Below are 21,113 nucleotides of genomic sequence, written 5' to 3' on the forward strand. Positions count from 1 at the left end.
CAATATATATGTAAGATTCTGGTTATAAAACAAATATTATAATGTGACAATGGATATGAGTAGGGGATGAAGAGAAAGAATTCTATCACATTTATTTAAAATTTTATTTAAAAAAAAGCATAAACACATACACCAATAAATGTATGGGACCCCTTATCCGGAAACCCGCTATCCAGACAGCTCCGAATTAAGGAATGGCCGTCTCCCATTGACTCCATTTTATACAAATAATACTAGATTTTTAAAACGGATTTCCTATAGCTTGTACTTGATCCCAACTAAGAATATAATTTGTTTTCTTGTAGACTTAAGGTATGAAGATCCAAATTACGGAAAGATCCATTATCCGGAAGACTTCAGGTCCCGAGCATTCTGGATAACAGATCCCATACCTGTACTTGATCCCAACTAAAATATAATTAATCCTTATTGGAAGCAAAATCAGCCTTCCAAGCATTCTGGATAACAGATCCCATACCTGAACTTAATCCCAACTAAAACATAATTAATCCTTATTGGAAGCAAAATCAGCCTATTGGGTTTATTTAACGTTTACATTATTTTCTAGTAGACTTAAGGTATGAAGATCCAAATTACTGAAAGATCGGTTATCTGGAAGACTTCAGGTCCCGAAAATTCTGGATAACAGGTCCCATACCTGTACTTAATCCCAACTAAGATATAATTAATCCTTATTGGAGGCAAAACCAGCCTATTGGGGTTATTTAACGTTTACATAATTTTCTAGTAGACTTAACGTAGGAACATCCAAATTAAGGAAAGATCTGTTATCTGGAAAACTCCAGGTTTCAAGCATTCTGGATAACAGATCCCATACCTGTACTTAATCCCAACTAAGATATAATTAATCCTTATTGGAAGCAAAATCAGCCTATTGGGTTTATTTAACATTTATAAAATTTTCTAGTAGACTTAAGGTATGAAGATCCAAATTACTGAAAGATCGGTTATCTGGAAGACTTCACAGGTCCTGAACATTCTGGATAACAGGTCCCATACCTGTACTTGATCCCAACTAAGTTATAATTAATCCTTATTTACGTTTACATGATTTTCTTGTATGAAGACATCTGGAAAGCCTCAGGTCCCAAGTATTCTGAATAACAGGTCCGATAACTGTACCAGAACGGGACCTGAAAGCACCAAATTCCACCGGCAATTCAACTGAACTGCAATTCATGGTTAAAGGCTTTACGTTATTCTGATACAATGTATCAATTTATAAGGACGGGACAAGAAGTCTGTTCCCATGAGCTTGCAGTCTAGCTGTTTGCAGTGGGCATTGTTTTCTTATACTGACGCACAACCAGACCCAAAGAAATCAATGTATATACCCCCCGTCATTTAAGAATAATATGATTAAAGGGGTATTTTATCAGCAAATTAATATATGAAGCCAATAGAAAGAGGCTCTTATTTCTGACAAGCCAAACTTTCCTGTTCCAACACAAACACCCGGGTTACCCGCAGTCACATCGCTCTCGTCTCACAATCAGAAGCTTAATCGCCTCATTTTTCCAATTTTACAGAAAAACAAATAGTGAATAGTCTGCGCATTTTCCAATGAGACTTTATGGCTGATATTTAAAGAAAGGACGGGCACTGGACCACACAGACGTATAGGTACCATTGTGCCAGGTCAGTTTTGGGTTTCACTTTCATCTGCTGAAACGAGTTCTGTCCGGAAAGATCAAAAGAGACGACATGCAAAGGAAACTAGTGTCTAAATAATGGGCTGGATTGAAACAAGGAGACTGGTAGTGGAACAAAGGGGATACAATCTAAACAAGGGGACTGGCATCATAAAAAGAGGACTGACTGGTGCTGAAACAAGGGGACTGGTATGTAAACCATGGGGGCAGCCATTGAGGCACAGGATACACAGTAGATAACAGATAAGTACTACTATAGTTTATATAAACAAGCTGCTGTGTAGCCATGGGGCAGCCATTCAAGCACAGGATACACAGTAGATAACAGATAAGTACTACTATAGTTTATATAAACAAGCTGCTGTGTAGCCATGGGGGCAGCCATTCAAGCACAGGATACACAGTAGATAACAGATAAGTACTACTATAGTTTATATAAACAAGCTGCTGTGTAGCCATGGGGCAGCCATTCAAGCACAGGATACACAGTAGATAACAGATAAGTACTACTATAGTTTATATAAACAAGCTGCTGTGTAGCCATGGGGGCAGCCATTCAAGCACAGGATACACAGTAGATAACAGATAAGTACTACTATAGTTTATATAAACAAGCTGCTGTGTAACCATGGGGGCAGCCATTCAAGCAAAGGATACACAGTAGATAACAGATAAGTACTACTATAGTTTATATAAACAAACTGCTGTGTAGCCATGGGGGCAGCCATTCAAGCACAGGATATACAGTAGATAGCAGATAAGTACTACTATAGATTATCTAAACAAACTGCTGTGTAGCCATGGGGGCAGCCATTCAAACACAGTAGATGACAGATAAGTACTACTATAGTTTATATAAACAAGCTGCTGTGTAGTGATGGGGGCAGCCATTCAAGCACAGGATACACAGTAGATAACAGATAAGTACTACTATAGTTTATGTAAACAAGCTGCTGTGTAGCCATGGGGGCAGCCATTGAAGCACAGGATACACAGTAGATAACAGATAAGTACTACTATAGTTTATGTAAACAAGCTGCTGTGTAGCCATGGGGGCAGCCATTCAAGCACAGGATACACAGTAGATAACAGATAAGTACTACTATAGTTTATATAAACAAGCTGCTGTGTAGTCATGGGGGCAGCCATTCAAGCACAGGATACACAGTAGATAACAGATAAGTACTACTATAGTTTATATAAACAAGCTGCTGTGTAGCCATGGGGGCAGCCATTCAAGCACAGGATACACAGTAGATAACAGATAAGTACTACTATAGTTTATATAAACCAGCTGCTGTGTAGCCATGGGGGCAGCCATTCAAGCACAGGATACACAGTAGATAACAGATAAGTACTACTATAGTTTATATAAACAAGCTGCCGTGTGGCCATGGGGGCAGCCATTCAAGCACAGGATACACAGTAGATAACAGATAAGTACTACTATAGTTTATATAAACTGCTGCCGTGTAGCCATGGGGGCAGCCATTCAAGCACAGGATACACAGTAGATAACAGACACGCTTGCCGCAGACCACACTTGTTTCTATGCAGCTATGGAGAACAGAGTTTCTGCATCCAGTTTTAAAGGGGCGAGCACTCAAAATAAACAACGTTAAATCGACAACACAACTTTGATGAGAAACAAGATTACTTACAACAATGTGAGCCGGGGACGGAGATCTGGTGTCCTTCATTCCTTGTCTACCCTGTAAGCTTCCAGCCTGAACATCCAGAAGGGGCCATTTCATCTGCAGATACTGCACGGGGGGCAGGAAGACACAATTAGATTCGAAAATGAACATTTAAACAAATGGTAATATCACTTTAATAGTTCTCCCTATTCTGACAACATAAAATAACTCTGGCCTGTACTCTCTGGCACTGCTGGTTCAGACTCTTGACACAATGTAGCAGAAGCAAGTTCTTCATTGGTCCCTCTAACCAGCTGCATTATGTCTAGAGATAAGATCAGCAGAGCAGACACTGTGCTCAGTAACAATTACATTTACACAAAGCTTTAAAACCAATAAAAAAAGATGTCACCGTTGTATATTTTTATTTCTACGGTTACAGCCCCTATAAAGGGAAATTCAACTTATACTTTTGCTGCGATATTTATATCTAAATGTAACCGTCTTCATCTTTCTTTTTATTTTCATTTTTTCTTGTGTTTCGTGGCATTTAAGCATTTAAAGGGGTTAACTTTCAGTATAAGTTGGGGCGGGATATTCTCAGTCAATTTGCAATTGGTTTTCATTTTTTATTATTTGTGGTTTTTGACTTATTTAGCTTTTTATTCAGCACCTCTCCAGTTTTTAAATTCAGCAGTCTGGTTGCTAGGGTCCAAATTCCCCTAGCAACCATGCACTGATTTGAATAAGAGACTGGGATATGAATACGAGAGGCCCTGACCAGAAAGCTGAATAATAAAAAGTAGAAATAACAATAATTTTGCAGCTATACAATCCACCTTAAAACTGCACAGAATCAGAAGGAAAAAAGCAAAGAATTATTAAAAAAAAAATAAAAACTATAAAAAAATAAATAATGAAGACCAATTGAAAAGTTGATTAGAATTCTGGGCCTCTTCCCTTGTGTGGTGAGTCATCAATTTCTACTTGTAGAAGATTATTTATTGATATAATTCTATAACATACCAAAAGTTGAACCACCTCTTTAAGCACTGACTTTAAACTTGAAACCCCCAGAAATGTAAAATCTACAGAGCCGACACTGAACAGCGCTGGGAAGTTTACAAAATATGGAAAGTAAGGGGTTAAACTTTAATGTGGTGCAGTGACCTTGGGATTTGCTGCTGTTTTTAGTTGTCAGGGTCACTAGCCATAGTAACCACAATTGTACAGCCTATTAAAGGCAGGTTCAGTTTCCCAAGTCAATACCAAGAAGGTGGAAACAAAAAACTAATTATTTGCAGAGGCTAAAACACAGCAAGTTAGACTTATTATGGGGCAGAGGTGGAACTATAGCAGGGTGACACCCCAATGTTTCTATATATCTGTAACCTTGTTATGAGCTAAGGGGGCCCAGTCTGAAGGTCAGTTAGGGGGAGATTTGGGGTGAGTGATTATTTGTGTCCTGGGTACCCCTGGAACTATAGCAGGGTGACACCCCAATGTCTCTATATATCTGTAACCTTGTTATGAGCTAAGGGGGCCCAGTCTGAAGGTCAGTTAGGGGGAGATTTGGGGTGAGTGTTTATTTGTACCCTGGGTACCCCTGGAACTATAGCAGGGTGACACCCCAATGTTTCTATATATCTGTAACCTTGTTATGAGCTAAGGGGGCCCAGTCTGAAGGTCAGTTAGGGGGAGATTTGGGGTGAGTGTTTATTTGTACCCTGGGTACCCCTGGAACTATAGCAGGGTGACACCCCAATGTTTCTATATATCTGTAACCTTGTTATGGGCTAAGGGGGCCCAGTCTGAAGGTCAGTTAGGGGATTTGGGGTGAGTGCTTATTTGTGCCCTGGGTACCCCTGGAACTATAGCAGGGTGACACCCCAATGTTTCTATATATCTGTAACCTTGTTATGAGCTAAGGGGGCCCAGTCTGAAGGTCAGTTAGGGGGAGATTTGGGGTGAGTGCTTATTTGTACCCTGGGTACCCCTGGAACTATAGCAGGGTGACACCCCAATGTTTCTATATATCTGTAACCTTGTTATGAGCTAAGGGGGCCCAGTCTGAAGGTCAGTTAGGGGGAGATTTGGGGTGAGTGTTTATTTGTACCCTGGGTACCCCTGGAACTATAGCAGGGTGACACCCCAATGTTTCTATATATCTGTAACCTTGTTATGGGCTAAGGGGGCCCAGTCTGAAGGTCAGTTAGGGGATTTGGGGTGAGTGTTTATTTGTACCCTGGGTACCCCTGGAACTATAGCAGAGTGACACCCCAATGTTTCTATATATCTGTAACCTTGTTATGAGCTAAGGGGGCCCAGTCTGAAGGTCAGTTAGGGGGAGATTTGGGGTGAGTGTTTATTTGTACCCTGGGTACCCCTGGAACTATAGCAGGGTGACACCCCAATGTTTCTATATATCTGTAACCTTGTTATGGGCTAAGGGGGCCCAGTCTGAAGGTCAGTTAGGGGATTTGGGGTGAGTGCTTATTTGTGCCCTGGGTACCCCTGGAACTATAGCAGGGTGACACCCCAATGTTTCTATATATCTGTAACCTTGTTATGAGCTAAGGGGGCCCAGTCTGAAGGTCAGTTAGGGGGAGATTTGGGGTGAGTGTTTATTTGTACCCTGGGTACCCCTGGAACTATAGCAGAGTGACACCCCAATGTTTCTATATATCTGTAACCTTGTTATGAGCTAAGGGGCCCAGTCTGAAGGTCAGTTAGGGGGAGATTTGGGGTGAGTGCTTATTTGTACCCTGGGTACCCCTGGAACTATAGCAGGGTGACACCCCAATGTTTCTATATATCTGTAACCTTGTTATGAGCTAAGGGGACCCAGTCTGAAGGTCAGTTAGGGGGAGATTTGGGGTGAGTGTTTATTTGTACCCTGGGTACCCCTGGAACTATAGCAGGGTGACACCCCAATGTTTCTATATATCTGTAACCTTGTTATGGGCTAAGGGGGCCCAGTCTGAAGGTCAGTTAGGGGATTTGGGGTGAGTGCTTATTTGTGCCCTGGGTACCCCTGGAACTATAGCAGGGTGACACCCCAATGTTTCTATATATCTGTAACCTTGTTATGAGCTAAGGGGGCCCAGTCTGAAGGTCAGTTAGGGGGAGATTTGGGGTGAGTGTTTATTTGTACCCTGGGTACCCCTGGAACTATAGCAGGGTGACACCCCAATGTTTCTATATATCTGTAACCTTGTTATGGGCTAAGGGGGCCCAGTCTGAAGGTCAGTTAGGGGATTTGGGGTGAGTGCTTATTTGTGCCCTGGGTACCCCTGGAACTATAGCAGGGTGACACCCCAATGTTTCTATATATCTGTAACCTTGTTATGAGCTAAGGGGGCCCAGTCTGAAGGTCAGTTAGGGGGAGATTTGGGGTGAGTGTTTATTTGTACCCTGGGTACCCCTGGAACTATAGCAGAGTGACACCCCAATGTTTCTATATATCTGTAACCTTGTTATGAGCTAAGGGGGCCCAGTCTGAAGGTCAGTTAGGGGGAGATTTGGGGTGAGTGCTTATTTGTACCCTGGGTACCCCTGGAACTATAGCAGGGTGACACCCCAATGTTTCTATATATCTGTAACCTTGTTATGAGCTAAGGGGGCCCAGTCTGAAGGTCAGTTAGGGGGAGATTTGGGGTGAGTGTTTATTTGTACCCTGGGTACCCTGGAACTATAGCAGGGTGACACCCCAATGTTTCTATATATCTGTAACCTTGTTATGGGCTAAGGGGGCCCAGTCTGACGGTCAGTTAGGGGATTTGGGGTGAGTGCTTATTTGTGCCCTGGGTACCCCTGGAACTATAGCAGGGTGACACCCCAATGTTTCTATATATCTGTAACCTTGTTATGAGCTAAGGGGGCCCAGTCTGAAGGTCAGTTAGGGGGAGATTTGGGGTGAGTGTTTATTTGTGCCCTGGGTACCCTGGAACTATAGCAGAGTGACACCCCAATGTTTCTATATATCTGTAACCTTGTTATGAGCTAAGGGGGCCCAGTCTGAAGGTCAGTTAGGGGGAGATTTGGGGTGAGTGTTTATTTGTGCCCTGGGTACCCCTGGAACTATAGCAGAGTGACACCCCAATGTTTCTATATATCTGTAACCTTGTTATGAGCTAAGGGGCCCAGTCTGAAGGTCAGTTAGGGGGAGATTTGGGGTGAGTGTTTATTTGTACCCTGGGTACCCCTGGAACTATAGCAGAGTGACACCCCAATGTTTCTATATATCTGTAACCTTGTTATGAGCTAAGGGGCCCAGTCTGAAGGTCAGTTAGGGGGAGATTTGGGGTGAGTGCTTATTTGTACCCTGGGTACCCCTGGAACTATAGCAGGGTGACTGTTACCCCAATGTTTCTATATATCTGTTTTGGTCCCCAGAAGAGGACTTAAGTCAGACAACTTCTGAACACTCTCTCTATTTAGGGGAGACACAGATATTTAATAAAGATAATGAAGTCTCCAGAGGGAGAGAGACCCATTTTGCTGAAGGATAAGGATTTAATTAGGAGGCAGGAGAGCAAAGTAAACAGTAAAATAAAACTGAATTATTAGCTAAGAGTCTGTCCTGCAGTCTGAGCAAATTGAATCTGTCCGTGAATCTTGTAGGTAAAGGTGTTTAGGAGGAGACGGACTGGCTAAAGACTCCAGACCCCCGAAAACAGAATGATGGTGCCTCTTAATATAATATCCACTCAGTGATCCCTAATGTTGGGCTTTACATAAAAGCATCATTGTCTGGTAAATCCAATCTCCACAGGCTCCAGCACCGGCAACATTTTACGAGTCTACATTTCAGGCCTGTGCGTCTACAACGTGCAGAATTTTCAATTACATTAGGACGGGGCCGGATCGCTGCCTCTATAGCATTACTGGGGGGCGGAAATGAGGCTCAGCCCAACTGCCGGGACGGCTAAATAAATCCAGATGCCAAAGAAGAGTCCAGAGCGTTTAAAGGGGAAACTGTCACTGGGCTTAAATACTTGCTGTGGGTGTTGATGTAATTCGATTAGTACAGTGGCACATTCTTTATTTCTAATGGAAGTCTAAAGAGACAAGGGTAAAGGGAGATTCCCACTCTTGAACTTTCCATAGATTCTAAGGCGTTTTGTATAAATACAAATATACAGAGAAGGCATGTTCTGGGCACACAATAAGCTATACCCTCATACTGTACTGTCTAAGGGAATCAATATGGCACCTCCTCCTCCCATATGTATAAATACAAATATACAGAGAAGGAATGTTCTGGGCACACAATAAGCTATACCCTCATACTGTACTGTCTAAGGGAATCAATATGGCACCTCCTCCTCCCATATGTATAAATACAAATATACAGAGAAGGAATGTTCTGGGCACACAATAAGCTATACCCTCATACTGTACTGTCTAAGGGAATCAATATGGCACCTCCTCCTCCCATATGTATAAATACAAATATACAGAGAAGGAATGTTCTGGGCACACAATAAGCTATACCCTCATACTGTACTGTCTAAGGGAATCAATATGGCACCTCCTCCTCCCATATGTATAAATACAAATATACAGAGAAGGAATGTTCTGGGCACACAATAAGCTATACCCTCATACTGTACTGTCTAAGGAATCAATATGGCACCTCCTCCTCCCATATGTATAAATACAAATATACAGAGAAGGAATGTTCTGGACACACAATAAGCTATACCCTCATACTGTACTGTCTAAGGGAATCAATATGGCACCTCCTCCTCCCATATGTATAAATACAAATATACAGAGAAGGAATGTTCTGGGCACACAATAAGCTATACCCTCATACTGTACTGTCTAAGGGAATCAATATGGCACCTCCTCCTCCCATATGTATAAATACAAATATACAGAGAAGGAATGTTCTGGGCACACAATAAGCTATACCCTCATACTGTACTGTCTAAGGGAATCAATATGGCACCTCCTCCTCCCATATGTATAAATACAAATATACAGAGAAGGAATGTTCTGGGCACACAATAAGCTATACCCTCATACTGTACTGTCTAAGGGAATCAATATGGCACCTCCTCCTCCCATATGTATAAATACAAATATACAGAGAAGGAATGTTCTGGGCACACAATAAGCTATACCCTCATACTGTACTGTCTAAGGGAATCAATATGGCACCTCCTCCTCCCATATGTATAAATACAAATATACAGAGAAGGAATGTTCTGGACACACAATAAGCTATACCCTCATACTGTACTGTCTAAGGGAATCAATATGGCACCTCCTCCTCCCATATGTATAAATACAAATATACAGAGAAGGAATGTTCTGGGCACACAATAAGCTATACCCTCATACTGTACTGTCTAAGGGAAAGGTCTACGGCTCTGTGCTGCCTCCTCACTTAGCAATAACCCCCAAGCTTCGTATGAATAAAGGGAAAATACACACAAAGCTGATCATATATGTAATATACTGCAATTGGCATTGTGGTAAATTATCAGAAATCCTCCAACTCCCAAACACAATGAAGCATCTCCAAAAAGCCAGCAAACCCCCCCCCCCTCCAGTTAGTTTGTGTCAGATGAAAAGAATTTGGTTCATTTCAAGCCTTTGGGGGTGTGAAATAGAAAAACTGTTCCCTAAATTCCAGAAAGTCCCTTGGGTAAGGTTGCACCAACTGCCTCTGATTGGCTTGATGCTTATTACTATTCCTGCCTCTGATTGGCTTGATGTTTATTACTCCAACTGCCTCTGATTGGCTTGATGTTTATTACTCCAACTGCCTCTGATTGGCTTGATGCTTATTACTCTCCCTGCCTCTGATTGGCTTGATGCTTATTACTCTCCCTGCCTCTGATTGGCTTGATGTTTATTACTCCAACTACCTCTGATTGGCTTGATGCTTATTACTCTCACTGCCTCTGATTGGCTTGATGCTTATTACTCTCCCTGCCTCTGATTGGCTTGATGTTTATTACTCCAACTGCCTCTGATTGGCTTGATGCTTATTACTCTCCCTGCCTCTGATTGACTTGATGTTTATTACACTCCCTGCCTCTGATTGGCTTGATGCTTATTACTCTCCCTGCCTCTGATTGGCTTGATGCTTATTACTCTCCCTGCCTCTGATTGGCTTGATGCTTATTACACTCCCTGCCTCTGATTGGCTTGATGCTTATTACTCTCCCTGCCTCTGTTTGGCTTGATGCTTTTTACACTCCCTGCCTCTGATTGGCTTGATGCTTATTACTCTCCCTGCCTCTGATTGGCTTGATACTTATTACTCTCCCTGCCTCTGATTGGCTTGATACTTATTACTCTCCCTGCCTCTGATTAGCTTGATGCTTATTACTCTCCCTGCCTCTGATTGGCTTGATACTTATTACTCTCCCTGCCTCTGATTGGCTTGATGCTTATTACTCTCCCTGCCTCTGATTGGCTTGATGCTTATTACTCTCCCTGCCTCTGATTGGCTTGATGCTTATTACTCTCCCTGCCTCTGATTGGCTTGATGCTTATTACTATGCCTGCCTCTGATTGGCTTGATGCTTATTACACTCCCTGCCTCTGATTGGCTTGATGCTTATTACTATGCCTGCCTCTGATTGGCTTGATGCTTATTACACTCCCTGCCTCTGATTGGCTTGATGCTTATTACTATGCCTGCTACTGGATTGGCTTTGGATTGCCACTGGTTGGCATTATTGCACTTTTCTCTGATTGGCTTGATGGTATTAATGTGTTTCCCTCTGATTGGCTTGATGGCCTTATTGTGCTTTTCTCTGATTGGTTTGATGGTATCACCGAGCTTGCCTCTGGCCTGATATTTATTCCTGTGCTTGTCCCTGATTGGATTTTTTGTTGTAGTCAAACAAAACCTGGGGACCAACAGGCCATTTTTTGTCCCTTTAATCATAATAATCATAATATAATGGTTATGGATACGTGGGAATCTACAGGATCCCTGTGTATGATTATAATATCCACTGCCACAGAGGTAAAGCTGTGATTTTATTGTAAGAAATGCCATGCGAATCTCACAGAATAAAGATGATCTGAGAGTGATTACATTTGAGAGGAAAGTACTTAAAAATTAAGAGCGGCGGAGGCCTGGGAGAAGGGAGGCTATTCCTGCAGCAGGAGTGAGGACTGAAGGATCAAACCCCATATAATGTCAATCTAACAGCTAATTATGTCTCTTTAAATAAGGCAAGAGGGGGCCGACTGACCACCCCTGATTAGCACACATCTCTCTTCATTTTGATCTTACAAATAAGGTAAAAAACTGACACAGGCCTCTACATGCCTGTCCTATTAACATGAATAATTAAAGTGCAAGTGCCTAGTGGAGTTAGTATTTGCTCTAGGAAGGCAGATGACATTACCATCGCTTGCTAAGAATGCTGGGAAATGTAGTGGTGAGCTGGACACTCCATGGCTTGTTACTAAATGTATCAAGTGCAGAAGTGACACCCAATTAGCACCAGCGTTTGCATCTGTCCTGAGTTCTCACTGCCCAATGCACCCAGGAGCTGTGTTACTAACAAGCCGGGATTCCAGCAACACGGACCCTCCATACAAAATTCTATTTGATTCCGGGCGAAAAAGAGCAATTTCATGTATATGGAAATACTGCACCGCTCACTGTCTGCTCCTGCCTGGCAACAGAATTACATGAATAAGTCCTGGAGCAACTGTCATTGTGTCTGTCCCTTTCTCTTCTCTGCACTGCTGCTTCTGACTCCTGATACAACTTCCCAACATCCATTCATTCCTCATTCTCACTGGGTTTATAGTTCTGTGTAACTGTCATTGTGTCTGTCCCTTTCTCTGCACTGCTGCTTCTGACTCCTGATACAACTTCCCAATATCCATTCATTCCTCATTCTCACTGGGTTTATAGTTCTGTGTAACTGTCATTGTGTCTGTCCCTTTCTCTGCACTGCTGCTTCTGACTCCTGATACAACTTCCCAATATCCATTCATTCCTCATTCTCACTGGGTTTATAGTTCTGTGTAACTGTCATTGTGTCTGTCCCTTTCTCTTCTCTGCACTGCTGGTCCTGACTCCTGATACAACTTCCCAATATCCATTCATATCCAGGCCCTGCGGGGGGGAGGGGAGTTACGTTACTGATCAACTGGCTTCTGCTACATTGTTTTTGGAGTTAGAACCAGCGGTGCAGAGAACATAAGGAGACGCATGTCAATAGAAATGACAGTTACACATAACTAAAACCCAGTGAGAATCTTATTGGTTGCCATGGGTCACTGCTCACGGGCAAACTTAGTGCCTTATATCATATATGGGGGTGCATGTGCAGCCTTGTTTATACAACATATTATAAGATGACCTTTCTGCCCTACCACCAAAACGTGTGCTAATTAATGGATACATTTCCCGCAGCTCCTCTTGGCATTATTCTGTCTGTCCATATGTACGCAAACAATGGAGAAATTTGAGGAACCGCATCACTAACATTACCCCAAGGCACTATATATATATATATATATATATATATATATATATATATATATATATCCCTCCAATTACACCTTCCTCTAAGCCCAATATGCCTTATCTACTCTCCCTCTCTGCCATATTCAGACACAGTTACTCCTAAATAAGCCCCCAATATGCTACATCCACACAGGAATGGTTGCCCTGGTCCAATCGGAGTGACTAGTGCCCACTACAGCCAATCCAAAATGGCCATTGGGGTTTGTAGAAGAATTAAAGAGGCAGCTTTTCAATTCTGCGGCTCATTCTGCGGCTCATTCTGCGGCTCATTCTGCGGCTCATTCTGCGGCATGATGAGGAGTAAATAGAACAGGAAATCTAATCACTTCTTTGCAATAATAAAGCTAATTAAAGTTTGCTTTGCTTAGGCAGAAGTGTACATAACATCTTTTAATTGGACGCCACAGTTCTAAGTCACGGGAAGGGTTTCTAGGAAGTTCTGTACATGTCACTAACTCCCTAATATCCACCAGGGCACATTTCTCTGCTGGCTCAGATTCAGTTTTATGCCTCTATTTGGAATCTTTCTCTCTCTTCTATGTGGCTTTTGTATTATATAAAGTATAAGTAGAGCAAAGGGCTGCTGTATTGTTTGCCACACACAGCTGCATTAATTATATATATATATATATATATATATATATATATATATATATATATATATTATATACAGTATACAGTATATATATATATATATATATATATATATATATATATATATATATATATATATATATATATATATATATATATATATATATATATATATACCATAGATAGACAGATACTATATATAGATATACAGATACGGCAGATAAACAGAGAGGGATGAGATAGATAGACAGACAGACACATATATCAGAAGAAATAAGAATGAGATTCTTGACCTACAAGTTGGGCACAGATAAGGGTTTCCATAACTCTTAAATCATTTGAAATTTCTTTATACAGTTATGGGATCCAGTATCCAGAAACCAGTTATCCAGAAAGCTCCAAATTATGGATAGACTCCATTTTATTAAAATTTCAAAATGATTTTCTTTTTCTGTGTAATAATAAAACAGTCGCTTGTACTTGATCCCAACTAAGATATAATTAATCCTTATTGGAAGCAAAACCAGCCTATTGGGTTTATTTCATGTTTATATGATTTTCTAGTAGACTTAAGCCATGGAGATTCAAATTAGATCCATTATCCAGGAAAACCCAGGCCAGAGCATTCTGGATAACAGATCCTATACCTGTACATTGTAAAATGGTAATTAAAGGAACACGCATACAGTATACCTGGTTCTAAACTAATTTTTGGTTCATGAAGCTTAATTTGAGGTTAAGAATCCCCAAGATAGATAGTGAGATGGTCAATAGATAAAAAGAATAAAGATAGAGGATTGGTGGATAATAAATAGATAGATAGCTAGATGATTTATAGATACAGTGAAACCTCAATTTTACATCCCCTGATTTTATGTTTTCCCTCATTTTACATTGTTGTTTTGTGGTACCACCTATATATTATGCTTAATACGTTTCCCTGATTTTACATTTTCCTGAATTTTACACCATTTTTTTCTGATTCCCCGAAAAACATAAAATGAGGTTCTACTTTAGATAGATACATAGATGACAGATGATATTGATAGATAGATAGATAGATAGATAATAGATAGATAGATAGATAGATAGATAGATAGATAGATAGATAGATAGATGATAGATAGATAGATAGATAGATAGATAGATAGATTAGATAGATAGATGATGATAGATAGATGATAGATAGATAGATAGATGATGATAGATAGATAGATAGATAGATAGATAGATAGATAGATAGATAGATAGATAGATGATGATAGATAGAAAGATAGATAGATAGATAGATAGATAGATAGATAGATAGATAGATAGATAGATAGATAGATAGATAGATAGAAAGATAGATAGATGATAGATAGATAGATAGATTAGATAGATAGATGATGATAGATAGATGATAGATAGATAGATAGATGATGATAGATAGAAAGATAGATAGATAGATAGATAGATAGATAGATAGATTAGATAGATAGATGATGATAGATAGAAAGATAGATAGATGATAGATAGATAGATAGATAGATAGATAGATAGATAGATAGATTGTTGATAGATAGATAGATAGATAGATAGATAGATAGATAGATAGATAGATAGATAGAAAGATAGATAGATGATAGATAGATAGATAGATAGATTAGATAGATAGATGATGATAGATAGATGATAGATAGATAGATAGATGATGATAGATAGATAGATAGATAGATAGATAGATGATAGATAGATAAATAGATAGATAGATAGATGATAGATAGATAGATAGATGATAGATAGATAGATAGATAGATAGATAGATAGATAGATAGATGATAGATAGATAGATGATAGATAGATAGATAGATAGATAGATAGATAGATGATAGATAGATAGATAGATAGATAGATAGATGATAGATAGATAGATAGATAGATAGATAGATAGATTGTTGATAGATAGACAGATAGATGATAGATAGATAGATAGATAGATAGATAGATAGATAGATAGATAGATAGATAGATTGTTGATAGATAGATAGATAGATAATAGATAGATAGATAGATAATAGATAGATAGATAGATAGATAGATAGATAGATAGATAGATAGATAGATAGATAGAAGCAGCAGAAAGATAGCTGACAGACAGACAGACATATTTTTTCTAACATGCAGAGAAACACTTCTGTCCGATCATACATTTTAGAATTACTGAAAGTTTTTTCCAACCAAAGAATTTTAAAACACACAAATGTAACTTTTTAGAGCTTTCCTTTCCCTTTAAAGCGAGTGAGAAAGAAAGGAGAGAGCAGCTGAAGTAGCCAGAGGCGATTTGCAAGCAGGAAAGTAATTCTGGGGTTCTGGGCAGGCCGCAGGTTTCAGAGCCTCGGGCTAAATCCATCACATCTACTGAGCTCCCAGACCATAGCGAGCGGGTCTGCCCCACACCGCCAACAGGGAGAGGCTCTGCCGGGCCCCCCAGGCTCCTTCCACCTTCCCTTTTCTAAAAAACCCCAAAACAAATCAGATCCACTACGAAAAATATTTAAGCGTCCGACGCTAAATTGCTTAATAAACGAGTCCCAAATGAAAGCAACGCTGAGCTCTGCCCAGGAACTCGACGCTCCCCGAGGTTCAGACGCACAGGGCGAGTGTATTATTCATGGGCGCACGTTTGATGTCTCTCTCTCTGTTTGTAGCAAAGGGAGAGAGAAAATAACTAAATATTCATATATGCGCCGGGCAGTATATGGGAGCTGAAAGGTCTGATCTCTGGCACAGATTCAAGAAGACACATAATTACAAATTACTTTATTGCATGAATATCGATCTTCAATTTGGCGGCGCTTTCCTGAACACGGCTGAATATTTCACAGCGTGAGCGCCGGACCCCTCTGATCTCCTGCCCCCCACCACATGCACATGTAAAGCAGCCGCCAAACTGCAAAATGGATCTCAGCACTCGCTGCTTCTGCATTTTAACAGATACAACTTTATAGGCTTGATCCTTTCACAGTGTAGGGGGGGAATTAGTCACTGGACACACAAACACACAAGTTCTACAGGCCTTTGATAAAGCTGCAGCATCCTTTTCACAGTAGGACAAGATGGAGACAGTAGAACAAGATGGAGACAGTAGGACAAGATGGAGACAGTAGGACAAGATGGAAACAGTAGGGCAAGATGGAGACAGTAGGACAAGATGAAGTCAGTAGAACAAGATGAAGTCAGTAGGACTAGATGGAGAAAGTAGGGCAAGATGGAGACAGTAGGAGAAGACGAAGTCAGTAGGACAAGATGAAGACAGCAGGACAAGATGAAGTCAGTAGGGCAATATGGAGACAGTAGGGCAAGATGGAGACAGTAGGGCAAGATGGAGACAGTAGGACAAGATGAAGACAGTAGGACAAGATGAAGACAGTAGGACAAGATGAAAACAGTAGGCAATATGGAGACAGTAGGACAAGATGAAGTTAGTAGGACAAGATGAAGACAGTAGGACAAGATGAAGACAGTAGGACCAGATGAAGACAGTAGGACCAGATGGAGACAGTAGGACAAGATGGAGACAGTAGGAGAAGACGAAGTCAGTAGGACAAGATGAAGTCAGTAGGGCAATATGGAGACAGTAGGGCAAGATGGAGACAGTAGGACAAGATGAAGTCAGTAGGGCAATATGGAGACAGTAGGGCAAGATGGAGACAGTAGGACAAGATGAAGACAGTAGGCAAGATGAAGACAGTAGGACAAGATGAAAACAGTAGGCAATATGGAGACAGTAGGACAAGATGAAATTAGTAGGACAAGATGAAGACAGTAGGACAAGATGAAGATAGTAGGACCAGATGAAGACAGTAGGACAAGATGGAGACAGTAGGACAAGATGGAGACAGTAGAGCAAGATGGAGACAGTAGGGCAAGATGGAGACAGTAGGGCAAGATGGAGACAGTAGGACAAGATGAAAACAGTAGGGCAAGATGGAGACAGTAGGGCAAGATGACAACAGTAAGGCAAGATGGAGACAGTAAGACAAGATGAAGACAGTAGGACAAGATAGAGACAGTAAGACAGGATGGAGACAGTAGGACAAGATGGAGACAGCAGGATAGGATGGAGACAGTAGAGGAAGATGGAGACAGTAGGACAAGATGGAGAAAATAGGACAAGATGGAGACAGCAGGACAAGATGGAGACAGTAGGACAAGATGGAGACAGTAGGATATGAAGATGTTAAAGGGTTGGTTCACCATTAAGTAAACTTTTAATGTTATAGAATGGCTAATTCTAAGCAACTTTTCAATTGGCTTTCATTTTTTCTTTTTTTTGACATATAACTTTGTAAACAGATATCACATCATTCAGCAGCCCATTGAATTGGGCCCTCTACAGTCCTGGATCCGTCTTGTCACTCTCTCAGCAGGGATATGCTTTGTCACATAAAACTGAGTGGCACTGGGTCACATGTAACTACCCAAGTGCCTAAATTGTACTAAAAGCTAAAAATATTAATTTTGGATGTCCATCCCTTTAAGGGCATCCCCACTTAATTAGAACATCCTTATCCTTAATGCTCATGTTTGGGGAAGCCCCAATGAAGCCGTTTATCAGTGTATTGGACAAAATGAGGGTTTCCTGTAATTTAGGAATACAGATGAGGTCCCCTGATACAGTGACTTGGCTTCAGAACCGGGCCCAGATCTGAATCATAAAAACTGCCTGCTGCAGGCTGTACTGGTTCTTCTGCAGCTCTGAATATACATTCAAACTAATTGCCACTAATATGGTATCCAGTTTTAAGTGAGGTGAAGATCCCATTTGATTCAATGGTTATTAGGTCTACAACATTTACATGAATTAGCATTTAAAGGAAAAGTAAGATATATGTCAGAATAGAAGTCACAAAACAGAAGCAAATTTCGGCACTGGCATAGTAACCCATAGCGACCAATCAGAATGCCATTTGGAAGACCTAATTAGTCTCCATGTGCAATTACTCTGGTATATAATGACTCCAGGTATGAGATTCGCTTCCCGTCCAGGTGAGCCCCCCCCCTGACTATGGCAACCAGATCCCACTTTATAACTAGATTAACTATAAGTTCAATTATTCACACACCAGGCCCAAAATAAAACCTATCCGGTTATTGGAAGAATGGAAATGAAGGGAATCCAATGCGACATCTGAAGGAATATTTAACACGTACATTGCAAATAGAGAGGCGCAGGGAAAACAAAATGCGATTGGTCGGTGGTGCATTTTGCTGGGAATGAAATGGCTGCTTAGTGCAGTTTCAGCAATGCGGCCGCCGCTCCATAGACAGACTATTAGCTGAGCTTCATACAGTGGGAGCCTCTCTCAGCCTTTCCTTTGATGTTACCTCCAAAGCGACAGATCAAAGGCTGCCAGTGCGGTGAGGGATAGTCCCCGGCTCTTAGCCCAGAAGCCTGTGATATATGGTAAAATCCCGGCCAAGAGGAGGTGGAGAGGATCTACTTGCCGAGGTGCTAAAACTAAGCTGCAGAATCAGGAGCGAGGGGAAAGGGATGATACCCACGAGTTTACCCAGACGGGTGCCCTGGTTATAAAACGTGAGCCCGCAAAAAGCTGTGCCCAAGGGGCTCACAACATCCCCGATAAAAAAGAAATCAGAAGGATAAAAATCGTTCCTCTCTATATATACCCCAAGCAGTAGCTCAGGGCAAGGAAATACACATTATATAATAGTCACCATAGGCAACTGTCTCTTAGTGGACTGGAGGGATATTTTATGTTTCTGTTCCTCATAGGCAACATCTTAGCATCAGATTATCCTATCTGATCCCATTGTAAGCAACAGTCCTGTCCTGCTTTATGGCAGCTGAGATTCTAGCTATCTGTATAACAGAACATTCTGTCCCAGTGGCTGCACAGATCCTATCTGATCCCCATTGTAAGCAGCAGTCCTGTCCTGCTTTATGGCAGCTGAGATTCTAGCTATCTGTATAACAGAACATTCTGTCCCAGTGGCTGCACAGATCCTATCTGATCCCCATTGTAAGCAGCAGTCCTGTCCTGCTTTATGGCAGCTGAGATTCTAGCTATCTGTATAACAGAACATTCTGTCCCAGTGGCTGCACAGATCCTATCTGATCCCCATTGTAAGCAGCAGTCCTGTCCTGCTTTATGGCAGCTGAGATTCTAGCTATCTGTATAACAGAACATTCTGTCCCAGTGGCTGCACAGATCTGTATAACAGTTACCCAATAGATATAAAATACATAAATTGATGAACAGACAAGAAAATACTGAACTAAACAGCATAAAAACTAAACCAAACAGGAAACATTGCACTTCCTGTGTATTATTCTATATGGCGGCATATAAATATGTGCTATACCCGTGTGTGTCTATATATATGCACAGCCCTGTGTGTAAGAGTATTTGTACCCAAGAACTGTGCTGGCACTGAGACATTTCCTAGAGTCTGAATGCCAAATGTCCCCATTCCCAAAGAGCTTTCTCATTAGACCGATCAGAACGAGCTCTCTGTGTTTAGTGCTAATTGCTCCCTTGACAATTTCCCTCGGTATTTACTGAAGATTCCCTTAGTCCCCCATTTCCACAGACACACGCCGGGGGCCACCAACACACCAATTGGCCATGAATGTAGGAGAATGTGGGCCAGGAGCACCGACCCAGCTATCCAGTAACTGCCAATTAACTCTTTCCCTTCCACTGTGCTACTGTACAAAGGCAACACTGTTCAGATGCATGGCTGTATACAAAGCAGTGCAGGCTGCAGCATGCGCCAAATTAAAGAGGGAACAGTAATAGCTGTAGAAATGTATGACTGCAATTGCAATTGAAAGCAGGATTCGTTTCTCTATTTGTGTTTTCTGGTTCTGACTCTTGAAACAATGTAGCAGAAGTCAGTTCTCCTTCAGGTCTGCCGGACAAACTGAACACCCTGGAGGAAGAGACTGAAAAGTGGCTGAACGTGAAGCTGAGATCCATGTTGGCTGCGAACGGGGAAGTCTAATAATAAGTTGAGCCCCCGATATCCTGCGGATGGAATCTGTCACCGCACCGAGGACTCGGTCATTTAATCCGCCGTCACTCAATAACACTGAGATCTCCATAATCCAGCAACGTGCCAGGGCCTAGCAGTGAAGCCCCATTGCTGAGTCTCAATAGATAAATGTATCACTGAAAGTCTGAAGAGTGAGAGTAAGGGAAAGAACTGATACAAAGGGAAGATGTGTTGTATACTATTCACCTTAAAGGGATACTGTCATGGGAAAACATGTCAAAACACATCAGTTAATAGTGCTGCTCCTGCAGAATTCTGCACTGAAATCTGACATGGGGCTAGACATATTGCCAGTTTCCCAGCTGCCCCCTGTCATGTGACTTGTGCCTGCACTTTCACTGTATTCACTGTGCACACAAACAAACCAAACAAACTATACTTCTTAGGTCACATGAGCCAATAAACAGAGCTGCAGTATTTCTGATCAGGTGATCCCTTCCTGTTACAGTTAGAGCTGCAGTATTTCTGGTCAGGTGATCTCTTCCTGTTACAGTTAGAGCTGCAGTATTTCTGGTCAGGTGATCTCTGAGACAGCACACAGACCATCACGAAATTGTGGCTCAAGGCAAGAGATGTAAAAGGGCAATATTTACTTAAATATATATACCAGTTTGATAAGATTCTTTAATA

General features: G+C 41.3%; 1 protein-coding gene across 2 annotated transcripts in view; it reads right to left on the minus strand.

Annotated features, from left to right (window-relative positions):
* Positions 1 to 21,113, minus strand: part of tcf7l2.L (transcription factor 7 like 2 L homeolog) — a 152,845-nt gene that overhangs the window by 82,885 nt on the left and 48,847 nt on the right. For both annotated transcript variants that reach the window (XM_041568442.1, NM_001090397.1), the window contains 1 exon segment: positions 3,335 to 3,436. In XM_041568442.1, coding sequence (XP_041424376.1) covers positions 3,335 to 3,436 — 102 coding nt within the window.

The sequence above is a fragment of the Xenopus laevis genome, chromosome 7L (genome assembly GCF_017654675.1).
Source record: "Xenopus laevis strain J_2021 chromosome 7L, Xenopus_laevis_v10.1, whole genome shotgun sequence".
In the NCBI taxonomy this organism is placed as follows: Eukaryota; Metazoa; Chordata; class Amphibia; order Anura; family Pipidae; genus Xenopus; species Xenopus laevis.